The sequence below is a fragment of the Triplophysa rosa genome, linkage group LG11 (assembly GCF_024868665.1).
Source record: "Triplophysa rosa linkage group LG11, Trosa_1v2, whole genome shotgun sequence".
NCBI classification, from domain to species: Eukaryota; Metazoa; Chordata; class Actinopteri; order Cypriniformes; family Nemacheilidae; genus Triplophysa; species Triplophysa rosa.
The window spans coordinates 1,442,073-1,456,951 of NC_079900.1; the positions used below are offsets into that span (position 1 = coordinate 1,442,073).

Here is a 14,879-nt window from a genome sequence, read left to right on the forward strand (position 1 = left end):
ATGCCTTTTTCAACATATCTAACTCTATTAAAACACAACAAACCCTATTCAAAATCAAGTTATTCGGTCAAAACATTAGCACTTGTTTTCTATCCAACAAGAACATATAGTCAATCATAGTGCATACTGACAAAATGCTAACAATCAATAGTATTACAAAAACTGCATTGTTATGTTTCAGTTCGACTTGTATGGAACACAATTTATTGTGCTAGAAAATAGTCTTGTCTTTTTCTTTTCTGTATTACAATTATTCTGTGTGGATTCATTTTAGACAGGGGAGAGCGGGGCACAATGTAACGCTTTTAGGTTTTAGCTCAATCCCTTAAGATATATTTGAGCTTGATTAATTATATTTTTACACAAACAACATACACATCTCTGCTACCAATAAACACTTAAAGTTTGTTTCTAGAACATACTGTTACCATACAATTACAGAAAAAGTGGGTGGGGGTGGGGTTCATTGAATTTTCTGTCAATAAATTAAAGGTGGATATTGTTTGTACATTTGTCTATATTAGATAGATATCCACACATATATCATCCAGCCATCCCTAATCTAACCATCCTTCTATTATAGATCAATACATATGGATAGATATGAGAAAATGATGGACAATTATAAAAAATCATAATCGTCAATTACTCTCGCTGATATTTTAAAATCAGTTTCAATATGGTGCTATGTTTTAGATGATATAAGGTTGGATTTGGTGACTTACACACCCCACTGAGAAATCGATAAAAAAAACATATGATGAAAAAGTTTACTTTCATGCTGACAAAACACTCTTTGTCCAATATCTCCATGAAAACACAAACTTTCTAAAGTTCTAAAAAGCTCACAGAAGTCAACACAGTGAAGGAACCATCAGTAGAACCATCAGTTTACTGCAGTGACTGCTGCAATAAAGGCTTTATTAGCAATATATGCAATTGCTATCAGTAACAAAAATGCATGTCCTTTGGTTCAAAGATAGCAAAAAGAAAACAAAATGACGGACAAAAAAATGCACAGAAAAAACTACAGTTCTAATCTGTATGATCTTCAGCATTTGGATATGTAATATAAAGACTTCAACGTCTAACTATGGCTCAGATTGAGATTGGAATCAGCTATTTTTCAATTATCACTAATTAGAAAATTCTTATCAGGTCTTTTACTGTAAGCTGCTGTTGTTGCAGTAGTTAGTACATGACCTTGATTAACTTGTGTTTTTATATTCTTTCTCTACATATTTATAAATATAACATGTGACGCAAGTTCAACAGAACATGTTGATAACACAGTTGACGGTCAATTAATCTAAAGGAAATGACATCATGTGATGTTTGACATATGACTTTGTAACAAACCATTGGTGATTTATAAGGGGTTATATGGGGAGTAACAGGGTTGACACTAATTTCTCGGACATACAGTAAGTAAATGGATGATTTAATCTAGATGCATGAGCAAAATACTTTTTAAAACACCTTGTAAGAAATATATACAGAAACATGCATTCTAGAGCTGATCTGAAGAGCAAAACCTCATATTGACCAAATCGGACAGCACGAAAACAGCAGATTAAAGTAAAATGGATAATAGAGTCCATGGACATGGCATGTACCCTAATTGTAGAATGACTCACATACACCTTGTATAATTCTCAAATATTTAATTTAACTGTTTTCTTGTAGCCGACAGAAAGCATGCATAGCTCTATACTGAGTGACTGCTATGTTGTAATGTTACAGAGCTCGCCTCGAACTGGTTTGTCGGTGACTTTTATTTTGTAATAATTTAGCCGTCTGAATCAAGGACCTCATTCTCCATACAGGCAGCTGATGATACTGCCAGCCGAACCACTCTTTAATCAAAATAATAATTAGACAGTATTTTCGCCACTCGCGGGTTCGGAGGATGTTTGTTTTTGTTATAACCAGTTTAGTTTGATGAATGTCTCTGTTATTAATTGTGAGAAATGCGGGATTTACGGAGTTCGAGCTTTAAATGAAGATCATGGCGTTTCAAGAGGGAGAATCGCTCGAATCTTGGCTCAGTACGTACAGTTTTATTCGTATCATCTACATTTATTAACGGATCACGTTGTAAACAGTCAACATAATATCAGTCAGTTGTATGTATCAATATCAGCCTGTCAGTCAGTCTTGTTTTGTAAAATTATACATCTTACTATGGCAAAGGGGTATCTCATTAATATTAATCGTCTTATAGTGACGTTGCCGTTACACTTTCTGATGCGTCACGTACACCTTTACCATAGTAGGATTTGTTAATTCGCCAGCGCCCAACAATAAACGTTTACACACCAATCAGACGTATTCTTCATTCAATTCTGTTATGTCATAAGTGTTTCAGTTATTTTTAACTGTTAACATGACTGAGGAGTTCTTAAAATAACAAAAACGATTTGTAAAGTGACAGCAGGATTGACATTATATTCTAGATGTAATGGAGTTTCCAGCTGTTATTGCAAATTTAAAGAATGGTGAAATAGATTTCTGCTGCAATGAACATGATAGTTTTTCAAACACATATAATATAACACCTTGCAATTTTATAATGAATGATTCTGGTACTATCTGTATATATAAAAGGACAAACATGATTTTTTTCTTGAGAATATTGAGATTCAGACTGTTGTGCCAGTGTATCACAGCCACGAGTTCAACAGAACCGATTGTTTCTCCTCCACAGACAAAGCCACACACCCGACGAACCGTCAGGAGGACTGGGAATACATCATCGGCTTCTGTGACCAGATCAATAAAGAGTTAGAGGGGTAAATATCTCTATACATCCAACGTGACCGAAGCCTTTTATTGGGATTCTTTTTTCTAACTGTATGCATGTGTAGTCCTCAGATCGCCGTTCGGCTTCTCGTACACAAAATTCATTCTCCACAGGAATGGGAATCTCTTCAGGCTCTGACTGTACGTGTAATGTTTATATTCTTTCATCATCACAGTTTTTATCAGAGATGATATGATGTTGATGTGTTTGTACAGGTACTGGAGGCGAGTATGAAGAACTGTGGACAGAGATTTCACAACGAAATAGCCAAATATAGGTTTTTAAATGAATTGATCAAAGTTGTGTCACCCAAGGTTAGTACACTTGTGTTTTCTGACAGAATATTTTGTGGTTTGTTGAGGAGGGGTGTGTTGGATCTTTAATGGTAAATGATTAAACGTGTGTTTTTGTATGTGTTTCAGTACATGGGTGACAGCTCTTCTGATAAGGTGAAGACTAAGATCATTGAGATGTTGTACAGTTGGACTGTAGCATTTCCCAGTGAGGCCAAAATATCAGACGCTTACCAGACACTGAAGAGACAAGGTGAGGATTTACCCATCAGCCCCTGCTCTCACATCCAGATGTGGATTCATGTTGGATCTGAGATTCATGTGGATTCATGTCGGATCTTATGTTTATGTCGGATCTGATTCATGTCGGATCTGATGTTCATGTAGATTCATGTTGAATTTGATGTTTATGACGGATCTGATTCATGTTGGATTTGATGTTTATGACGGATCTGATTCATGTTGGATTTGATGTTTATGACGGATCTGATTCATGTTGGATCTGATGTTCGTGTGGATTCATGTCAGATTTGATGTTAATGTCGTCTGTCGATTCATGTTATCTTGTGCTCTCTTTATTTCTCAGGACTTGTGATGTCAGACCCAGAACTGACTGCAGATAAAACTCTCATCCCGTCTCCTCCTGCACGGCCCAAAAACCCTGTGTTTGACAATGAGGATATGGGGAAGGTGATGACAAAACATTTGAATGACCTAAATCTAAACACATTGATCTAAAGAGATACAATTCAAATAAATATAATGCAAGTGAATGATAGCAATAAGACTTTCTGAAAATATTTTTACTAATTTGTGTGCAGTTGTTGGCAGAACTTCTGAGAAGCAAAAACCCAGAAGATCTTCAGGAGGCCAACAGACTCATCAAAAACATGGTGAAAGAGGTAAATGAAGGACCTCATCTGATCTGGTAGTCCAGTCACATAAACTGTGTTTGGTTCAGGTGAATATGATGATATGTGTGTTGTGTGTGCAGGATGAAGTCAGGGTGCAGAAAATAAGCAAACGCATGAACACGCTGGAGGAGGTGGACAACAACGTGAAGCTCCTGGGGGAAATGTTGAGTCATTACGACAGAGAGCGCTCGACAGACGCCGACCGTGAACTTATCAAGGTGAGATCAGACTCCACACACCTGACCGATGCTGGAAGAGACAGATAAACATGTGTTGTGTTGATGTTGGGTTTACAGATGTGAAAGCTGTGTTCCTTTTCCTGAGCTGACAGCTTCTGAAAATAACATGAATAATATGAGTGTCGTTTTAGGAAAGGAAAGCTTGTCACTCATGTCCAGAGTTTTTCCTTAGTTTATTTTTATTAATATAATGAATTAGATTTAGTTTCTGTTTTTAGTTTAGTCATATTAGTTTTAGGTTAATATTAAGCAATTATGTAACGTAATATTTCTCATTTTATGATTTATTTATTTAATTATTAATGAGTAATATTGCTATTTAAGGCTAATTTATTTGACATTTCAAGTTTTCAAATAATATGTAGGCCTTAATAGTTTTTATAATATATTAAATTACATTTTCTGTTTATATTTTTATAATAATACATTTTGTAAATTTCAAGGTGTTCATTTGCAATAATCTTTTTATTTTAATTTATTTTTTGTCATTTTATTATGTATATTATTGTTTAATATTGTTGTTTAAGTTTCAAGCTGTTTTAAGTTTTTAGTTTGAAGGTAGTTTTTTTGTTTATTTCCAGTTATTTTCCAGGTATTTATTACTAATTAAGTAATTTTTGTGCTAAACTGATTTCAGTTTCTTGCTAAGGCAATCAACATTTTTATCTTAAACATTAAAAAAAATCCAGTCAAACAATATTTAGATTTCTATTTTATTTGATTGCAATTAACACAAATGTTTTAATAGTTTTAGTTATCCATAATAACCCTGTTCACGTCACGTATCTAAAAGCTGTAAACAAATGTAAAGTTACAGCTGCTCTTCTGTTGTGTTCATAAGCGCTTGTATTGAAATGATGGTATGGTTATGAGCAGATGTAACCTCACATGACCTGACTGTATTTTCAGGAGCTGTATGAGCGTTGTGATAAACTCAGACGTACGGCGTTCAAACTGGCCACTGAAGCTGAGGACAATGACTCCAGTTTAGGTAAAAGTGTGACAGAAACACAAATACAGACACATTGTGTACAGACACTTTGAAATGCAGTTGTGTGTTGTGGTAAAGCTGAAGAGTTGTGTTGTGTTTGTGCAGGTGATATTCTCAAGGCGAACGATGATTTGTCGAGAGTTATAAGCTCTTATAAACACATTGTAGAAGGACAGCCGGCAGACAGTGAGAGTGAAGTGATCAGACCGGCCGTCAGTCAGGGTGACTCATTACACAGAATTCATTTCATCGTGCCAACAGAAAACACAATGTAAACATCAATCTGTCTGTGTTTCTCAGGATGTGAGACCACAGGCACACTTATTGATCTGGCCGGTCTGGATGAACCGTCCTCCACCCTGACAGCTCCTCCTCCTCTGATGTCCTCCATCAATCCCATGACCTCCTCCATCCCCGTCCTGCCTCCTCCTCCTCGCCGATTGGCTGGAGGTCATGCCAGTCAAACCAGCAGCCCCAATCACAAACCTCTGGAGCAGCAAACCTCTCTCTCGCTGCTGGACGATGAGCTCTTGTCTCTCGGTAATAGTAAATAGTAAATAATTTTTTTTAAGTAGATATTCTTCACGAGCGCTGATCTCCTGTCATTTATTTTTAGGGCTGAATGACCCGCCCTCTGTGCCAAATAGACCAAAGTTGGATGAACTGTCGGGTCAGTGGACGTCCTTACAGGTGGGACGGAGCTGTTGAGACCGAATGAAACAGGTTTAAGATGAATTCTAGTTGTAATGTTCGTCATCATGATCCGTGTCTTCTCCGTCAGGCTCCTGAACCGAGTCTGGATCTGTTCGGAAGCATCTCAGCCCCGACCTCACACACAGCTGCGGTCAGTCACGGCCTGGAAGATCTCTCCATGCTGGACTTCGGAGGAGGAAAGAGGTAAAGTTCAGCTCGTACCGGTGTTTTGCATGGCAGTTGTCTTTAATGTTTTGCATGAAAAACAGGGAAGCCGAGTGACGATCCAAACTCTAGACAGCATCACAGTCTGTTTTTATGTGTTTCTTTAGCGTCTCCTCTCTGAGCGGCATCTCTGGTGGCAGCTTTGGTCTTTCTGGAGGTGCGATGGGTCCCTCACCCGCTCCTCTTCCACTCACCAACCCGTTCGCGAGCGCCGCGGTTCCAGGTTCTCCCGCCGTGGCTCGTGCTCAGGCCGCTCCGGGCGGCTCGGCTCCAGGCAGTCCGTTCTTCCACCCGTTCTCATCTACGTCTCATTCCATACAGAGCAGCCCGGCGCGGAGCTCAGAGCCCAGCCTGTCCAACCTCCACGTTCCCTTGGAGTCCATCAGACCCAGTGAGTAAATCACAGACTGATTCTAAAGTCAGGTTGAGCAGAATGTTGATCTGACGTGCGTCCCATCTCCTCAGGTAAAGTCTTACCCGTGACCATGTACGATAAAGACGGAGTTCGGATTCTGATGCACTTTGCCATGGATTGTCCGCCGGGTCGGCCGGATGTTCTGGTCATGGTGCTGTCGATGCTCAACACCGCGCCGTTACCCGTGCGGAACGTCGTGATGCAGGCGGCCGTGCCAAAGGTACCTTGTACATCACAGTACAACAAGAGCCATTTAACTCTCGCCTACCGTAATCATGTGACCTCTGACCTGTGCCGTGTGTGTTTCAGTCTATGCGGGTGAAGCTTCAGCCTCCATCGGGAGCAGAGATCGCGCCCTTTAACCCCATCCTGCCCCCCGCCTCCATCACTCAGATCATGCTGCTTGCAAACCCACTGAAGGTGAGTCGATATACACACGCTTACACACACACTTTTACATATTTACCACAATATGAATAAAAAAAATATTTTATACATTTTTATACATCACCTAATTCACAACACGTAAATTCACACATGTAGTAGTGCTGTCTTAATATCAGTTTTTATACGATTACCGCGGTAAAAAAATCATGATATTATTGTGATATACGTATGTGTGTATATCGTATGTGCTATCAGTCAAGTGCATCTTTACTTTTTTTTTATTTTGTGTTTTCAGATTTTTTTATCTGTGCATTAAATAGATAAAAACTAGGGCCGTCAATATATAAAAATCTAAAAACGTTTAAAAATCAATATAAACTTTGCAGATTTCTTTGCAGTATTTTGCTTTTTTTTTTTTTGATTCCTCAAATAAATGCTAATATACAGTACATTATAATCTTTGGGGAATTTGGTAGAAATGTTGTCAGTAGTTCACAGAATAAAACGTTACTGAATTAAACGCGTAACCTATAAATAGTAACTTGAGAAAAACACACATGATGTTTTTTATTCTTTATATATTTCAATAAATGAATTTGTGATCAAACAGTGAATGAAGCGGTCACTCACAATCCTCTCGTCACTTTCTTTAACATTTACTTTCATTCATTTAGCAGACGCTTTTATTTTGTAATGACAGTGGTGAATAATATTATGTCACCAGAGTTTTACTCTAGTAACAGTAAGTGTGATGCTGGTGATATGTGTTTCAGGAGTGTGTGCGTGTGCGCTATAATTTGACGTATCTGCTGGGAGAGCGCCAGTACGCTGAGACCGGAGAACTGGATGATTTTCCTCCGGCGGATCGATGGGGTTCCCTGTAGAACGTTCATTCTTAAGTATTTCCATTCATCTGCCCTGTTATTTATTTCTGAATCATCAGTGTTATACTGTAACATGTGAATTCAATGCTTTGCTCTTTTCACAACAATTCAAGCGAAGCGTTAACAGAGTAACTGAAAGTCTTTTCTCTGGTTTTCTCTGTTGCTTGTTCGTGCTAAACACAACAACAACATGTCAAAGCGTTTGCACTCGACTTGATAGAAAAGATGTAATGGATCATTTAACATTCAGGTTGACCTCCTGATGTTGATGGTCTTCTAAAAATGTATGTTAAGTTTCTTGCTGTTTTATAGATCTTTTAAGATGGGACAGCAGTTAGTAACTGGTGTTTGGGTGACAGCTGTGGTTACTGTAGTAAATGCAGAAGCGGACACTGATGGTGTCACATGAGCACACCGCTGGATTTAAATCCTCTTTTCTTTTCTGGATTCAAAGTTTTCTTCATTTGTTTTTAGATGAACCCTCCTGAGCTTCAACATTGAATGTGTTTACAGAGATGCTGTGGGTTCACACACACATACAGGCAAGAGTAGCACAATGATACAGTTTACTTTGTTTTTCTGCTTTTATTTATTCCTGATGAAGATCTTGAGGTTGTATGTGTTTGATAGTGAATGATTGTAGCGTATTTACCATTTTAAAAATCGTTCAAACTTCTCAAAGATGTCATATTTCATGCCAAAATCTATCAGTTTTTTACGTAGAATGTCACTTTAGAACTCTTACCAAACCAGTTAAGTTTTATTTCTGTTTTAATCTTTAGATTTTCCATGAAATATGACACAGACCCCGAATGTTGAAGTTATTTATTAAATTCTCAGCTTTTACCAGAATTTGTTAGTTTATCAGACTGGATGTTTGTTCTTGTTGGTTATATAAGCGTCATTGGAAAGCCTTCACATGATCTGATATTAAAATAGATTTTAAAGATTCACAAAGACTAAGAGGTTTTTCTTTAAATTCACATTTGATTTAAAGGGGCAGGTCATCCAAAAACATCATCTTTTTTTAACTCTCATGTCATATGTCAGACCTGCATGACTTTCTTCTGCAGAACACACAAGAAGATATTTTGAAGAATGTTAGCAAGCAACATTGAACTTCCATTGTAGTAACGCAAAACCACAGAGACATTTCTCAATATATCTTCTTTTGTGTTCTGAATAAGAAAGTCATACAGGTTTGACATGACCTGAGAGGGATTAAACAACGACAGGATTTTTATTTTTGGACGAACTGTCCCTTTAAGAATGAATAAGATTAAAGAAAAATTGTATAAAGTTAAAGGTTTTGCTCACAGTAAAGATAGAGCGGTGATCTGTTTACCTCTCATCCATTTGATATATTTTACCGCCTGAACGTCAACAGCTGCTACTGTTCTCAGATGATCAACAGCAGCAAAACATTTTTACAATTGACGATCTGTTACCTATAAACCTTTATATTACAAGCCTAAAATATCATTTTCATGTTATCACGCTGCTTCTGAATTGCTGACGTGTCACTTTGTCTCTTCTGAATGGTGAACTACTGTGGAGTGCACAGATGTGAGCGTGTGTGTTGTATGTGTAATGTCGTCTGTACAGAATAAACCTGATGTTGCTGCATGCAGAATAAAACATCGAAGCCGATGCGAGTTTGTTTTCCGTCACCCTTGTTAATGTAAATGGTCTTTGTTATGATTGGCTCTGCGTACCGGCTGTGTTCAACCATACGAAAAGTTTAAATAAAAGACAGCAGAATAAGAAAATCATGTGAAATGATGTATTTTGCAAAGGTTTATAAAAAAAAGACATGTTTATCCAAATAATCTGAGGTATGTACAGTACACAGACAGCTGGAGGTTTGGATCTGATGACGCTCTCATGTTTCTACCGTTCCTTCCTTTACGATGGCCATGGCCAGATTACGAGCCAAAGCGACTCGCAACAGCTCCGTCTTGGTGAACTCGATATCATCCTCCTTAAAGATATAAATAAACACTCGTTCACAACCAAACATGAAAAAGTAGCTCAGCATACAATACACAACACAACAGTATCACCATATTTTGTATAAAATGAAATAACAGAATTTCCAAAGCGTTCAAACAGAGAACATTGAAATGAATAAAAACTGAAAATACAACTTTTAAGAGTTTGCACCTGTGCCGTCTCTTTTGAGTTGTTTGTTCTGGATGTCAGTTCTTCTAGAGAGGACATGAGCTCATACGTCTGATCCACAGAAAAGATCACCTACAAATGCAAACACAACACGCTTTGAAGATCAATTCACATTAAACACTGAAGAGAAGACAACGCTGCTGGTCTGCTGAGGGTTCAACGATCAACGCTGAATTCTGGAGACCACCTCGCTTTAACGCACGTTCAGATCTCATGTTTATCTCGTGTTGCATAAGTCACTCTGAATTGAAGCATCAGCTGAACGGATGTGATGTTGAGTTCGGGAGGCGTGTGCCGTACCTCGGTCTGCTCCAGCAGGGGCAGGGCGTCTGTCAGCAGGGTCATCCACAGACTGCGAGGGGCGATCTTTGCCGTCATGAGGGACAGCAGGAGTTTGGCGGCCTCTGAGAAACGCTTCTCTCCATAAAGCCTGTGGAACTCTCTGTATTTCCCTACCAACACACAAGCCGTCACGCTTTTAATAACAGAAAAATGTCAAACCGCATTGCATTCCACTATATCTGTGACATTTATTAGTAAAACAAGATATTCAATTAAAAAAGAAATGGGACTCGATTGGACGGTGGAAAGTGGGCGTCGGGTCAGACTGTGTGTTTGCAAAGGATTTTGGGTGAGGTACTCTTCTGAAGAATCGTCAGGGATTCACTGCACTGCTCTCACAGCAGATCTCGCTCACGTCATACCTAAAAACGTCAGTCTGTCACTGAGCAGCATAGCGGGGCCGAGATTATCCAGCAATTCCAGATCTGTGAACGAGCCTTTATTCCTGTAATCCTGAAGAAACCTGAGAAGCACACACAGGTGAGAAACACGAGAGCGATGTGATGACGTATTGAATATGATTGCGACGGTGATGATGACCTCTCAGAGATGAGCGTAGCAAACGCTGCGTCTTTGGCTCGGATGCTCCAGGACAGAGCTGATCCCAGTCTGTTGTTCCTCAGAGATCTTTTAGCCATGATCTTACAGATACTGCGAACTACACACAAACACACACACAGTGGGGTTTTATTTGTGTGTCTTCAGCATGTGATGTGATGAGACCGAACACTCTCGCTCACCCTGTTCACTCATCTGTCTGTCCTCACAGACCCGCAGGACTTTGAGAGCCTTGCGTTCGGTGTCCAGTGGAATCCTCTCGATCAGTAACTCCAGATACACTCGGCCCAGCTCAGGACAGTGATCGAAATAATCCACCGCCAGCTGCCACAGACTAACACACAGAGACTACATCACCCAGAGATCCTCATTCTCTTCCGCTTTCAATGGGATGAAGGGTTGACTCACCTGTGGTGTGTGAAGAGACCCGAGGCGTATTCCAGAACCAGAAACTCACGCAGGTTAGACCCAAAACTACACACACGCACACACAGTTATTATTTCAAAACCTTCTCACTAATCCAACAGCTTTAAGTGGTAAATGTGCAAACAGTGAAGCAAACAAGAATGTAAATATAAATAAACATACAAAGCATTGAAAGTCATGGTGTGATGTGTGAGATACGCACTGCAGGTTGTGTGACTGCAGGAGTTTGCAGTGATCCAACAGATCCGTCAGATGAGCCACAAACCACCAGTTATTGAGAGTGAAACTGAGGAAACATCAACACGCGTGTGTTAACATCTGCACACTCTTCTGATGTGTGTGTGTGTGTGTGTGTGTTATCATCTGCACACGCTTCTGATGGTTGCGTGTGTTAACATCTGCACACGCTTCTGATGTGTGTGTGCGTGCATGTGCGTGTGTGTGTTCAACACCTGCAGTCTTTGATGACCTGATGCAGGTCAAACTCAAACGCTGACAGCAGTATGATGTCCAGAGGTTCCGGTGAAGCCCGTGGGCCCACAAACATGTTCATGCTGGACTGAAACACAAACACAATCAACATGTGCCGCTTCATATACCAGACTCCTCTTAATCACAGAATGTGTGAAAATCAGATGATTTTAGAATGAATCAAAGAATCCCGTTTGAGGCATTATTAAAGACGGCTTCATTAGTGCTGTGTGTGCGTTTACCTTGGCGTAATAGTGCAGGTCGGGCGGTTTGATCGTCGGGTGACAGAAGAGCAGTCGGGTCACCAGGAAGTGATACCACGTGCTCAATAACTCTCTGTGTTCCAAGAGAGCGTCTTCATCACCAACCAGAATCTGAGAGACACGTCACAGTGACCACAGTGTCTGTAGGGTTACACGGGAGGTCAGCGGAGGTCAGGACTCTTACCTTGCAGATGGCCTCCAGGTGACGGTTGCTAGCAAACGTGTTGTCCTGGAGAGAGCGGTCACATTCTTCGTGCCAGTTTCTCCATTTGACGTCAAACTCCGTCAGCGTCTGAGTGCCTGCGAGCTGCACACAAACACATCAATGAACTTTAGACATCATGCTGATGTCACGCGAAGCCTTGTAACGATCCATCTCACAAAAACACATACTGTACGTACATTAAATATGGGCATGCTCTGTAACAGAGTGTCCATGCGCTTGAACACAGGGCTGCTGTCTGCCCGCAGAGACGCCCGTTTCGACAGGACCTGCCGAGCTTCGTCCATACGACCCTGCAGAACCAAACCAATCACCTGCACACAGACAGAGAGAGGGTCAACCAGGACACGCGTGGTCGGCGATGTACGGGTGGTCTGGAGGTCACAGGCTGCATACCACATCCCAGTAGGAGCGATGTTGAGTAGGGCTGTCGCTCTGTAACACCTCTCTCACTCTCGTATCCACGTCGGATTTGTGCAGACGCACCCAGTCCAGCAGGTGGAGCAGCAGAGCGCCGGCTACATGACCGCAGAAAAGGTCAGACAGGTTCTGGCCGAAAGTTTAACTCAAGATTTTTGAATTTACCGAGTTCTTAAATCACATTTACATTTAGCAGACGCTTTTATCCAAAGCGACTTACAAAGAGTATAAGGAGCAATAAGCGAATCACGAAACAAAACTATGGAGAGACAAGCAAGCAGTTGGAAGAAATCAGCGCGTGATGTTCACCTGGAGCCGCATCGATGAAAAGAACCTCACACAAGTTCCAGATGAGCTCAATGGCCAAGAGAATAGAGACCTGGAGAAAACACTGCGTCAATCTTATATGAAAAATAATAATGTGATGATTTATAACAAACTGTTCTTGTTTGTCCTCTTTAAAGCACGTGTCATTCAGAGGACAGACCTGATCTCCATACTGTGACGCCAAAGATCTGTCTTGAGCTGAAACTGCATAAAGAGAGAAATTCGGTCAGAGATGTTAGCGAGATAAATGGCATCTTCTTGCGTGAGCGGTGTCTCACCGGCGCCCTGCTGAAGTTCTTCCATACAGGCTCGGATCACAGATCTGTAGTTCTTACTGATGCTCACAAACCTACAGAAAACACCCAAACAAATCGGCATGATGTGAGCAGGTCAGACGCTTCAGGTCGGGTGTGCTTGTGTGGTTCTCTCACTGTGGTTTCTTGGTTTTGCTGGGCACGTCCTCGTTGATCTTCTGCAGCCCTACGAAGATGTGATGGGACTCATTGAAGAGTTTGCGCAGGATGGGAGAACAGACGTCTTCATCTCTCCTCACCATGTGCACGAGTGGAGAGCCTGCAGACCGCGAAGCTGAAAAGAAACACGTGCCAATGAACAAAGGACGACCAGAGAGGACGATCTGAGCAATAATAGAGGGTTTTCTACCTGGTAGCTGGTAGTTCGTCTCGTAGACTAACATATCTCCGGGACCCCATTCAAATCCAATGTGCTTCTGGTTACACCCAGCTCCGGGAATGAGCTGCAGACGTGAGAGATGAAAGTAACCATTAATGCAACTGCTGTTACGTTTTCTGTCGCACACACAATTGAGTTTATGCTAGTTATGATGGACGTGAGCAGTGACCGAGGAGCACGTCTGTCCAAATGAACACGTGATCCTGGTTCAATCTGCACTTACGGTCGGGTTGGGCTCCACGTCAACCTCTTCCATCGCACACTTATATTAAATCCTCCTGAGAACGAGTAGAAATACAATTTTGTGTATTGAACTATGCCGTCAACACGGCGCGCGCGCATACATCCAGCGCCACTGACAGAAGGACCCGCGCTGCCTGAGAGACGGGACGACCCGTTAAGCGCCTGAACAGAAATACACATACACATTTACTTTCTTTTCATACCTTGAAATAGTTATTCAACATTAAAGTAAATTGCTTTATGCTTTTAATATTGCATTATTATTATCAGAAATAACTAACCTTTAATCGGCCTTGAGGATAAAAATGTATCAGTAGTGTTTGACGATGAATGCCATTCACAAATAAAATGTTTTTTTTTGTTTTTTTTGTAACGTTTCCATTATGCTTCAAATGATTAAAATAATCGTATGTATACATAAATAATCTAAAATAATTCATCTACATCTGTGTATGTAAAATCAGGTCTGTGGTCATGTTTATTGTAAAAACGTATTTGGGATGTATTGATCGTGGTGTTGACATATATTTCCATCGTAGTCATTTTATTTGTTTATTTTAAGATTCTCTTTAATGATTATTCATATGAATTATTTCGGAGAGCTTGGCAGAAGTGTTCCTGGAGGGCAATCATCCTGCAGACTTTATCTCACCCCATTACACCTATCTGATCAAGTATATAAAGCCTTCAGGCTAGTGTGTTGAAGTTTACACTGCAGGATCAGGGTGCGACTTCCATTATTTTGATCTCATCTGTGAGGGACAAAATGGCGTCTCTTCTTCTCCACAGACTAGAGTGAAAAACACTCCCTCACAACCATCCGTGTTAAAACACTCAGTGCTCATATTTCTTATGAACCCTGCTGTCGTATTTAAGCTTATCTTTGT

General features: G+C 40.4%; 2 protein-coding genes across 2 annotated transcripts; one reads left to right on the forward strand and one right to left on the reverse strand.

Annotated features, from left to right (window-relative positions):
- Nucleotides 1-1,803: 1,803 nt before the first annotated feature.
- Nucleotides 1,804-7,903, forward strand: gga3b (golgi associated, gamma adaptin ear containing, ARF binding protein 3b). Its single transcript, XM_057345236.1, has 17 exons — nt 1,804-2,048; nt 2,708-2,792; nt 2,868-2,943; nt 3,019-3,117; nt 3,226-3,349; nt 3,683-3,786; nt 3,918-3,998; nt 4,091-4,228; nt 5,159-5,240; nt 5,346-5,462; nt 5,541-5,780; nt 5,857-5,930; nt 6,022-6,137; nt 6,266-6,549; nt 6,624-6,793; nt 6,883-6,993; nt 7,734-7,903. The coding sequence occupies exons 1-17, from the start codon at nt 2,000-2,002 to the stop codon at nt 7,842-7,844; spliced, it is 2,061 nt and encodes a 686-aa protein (XP_057201219.1). The 5' UTR covers nt 1,804-1,999; the 3' UTR covers nt 7,845-7,903.
- Nucleotides 7,904-9,613: 1,710 nt separating this feature from the next.
- Nucleotides 9,614-14,133, reverse strand: nup85 (nucleoporin 85). Its single transcript, XM_057345240.1, has 19 exons — nt 13,973-14,133; nt 13,720-13,813; nt 13,488-13,644; nt 13,335-13,405; nt 13,217-13,260; nt 13,039-13,108; nt 12,706-12,827; nt 12,489-12,623; nt 12,271-12,393; nt 12,066-12,197; nt 11,805-11,911; nt 11,555-11,638; nt 11,334-11,399; nt 11,108-11,259; nt 10,908-11,025; nt 10,730-10,830; nt 10,326-10,477; nt 10,008-10,097; nt 9,614-9,825 (listed from the first exon to the last, which is right to left on the reverse strand). Exons 1-19 carry the CDS (start codon nt 14,003-14,005, stop codon nt 9,727-9,729), a joined length of 1,950 nt encoding a protein of 649 aa, XP_057201223.1. The 5' UTR covers nt 14,006-14,133; the 3' UTR covers nt 9,614-9,726.
- Between the last annotated feature and the right edge of the window lie 746 nt (nt 14,134-14,879).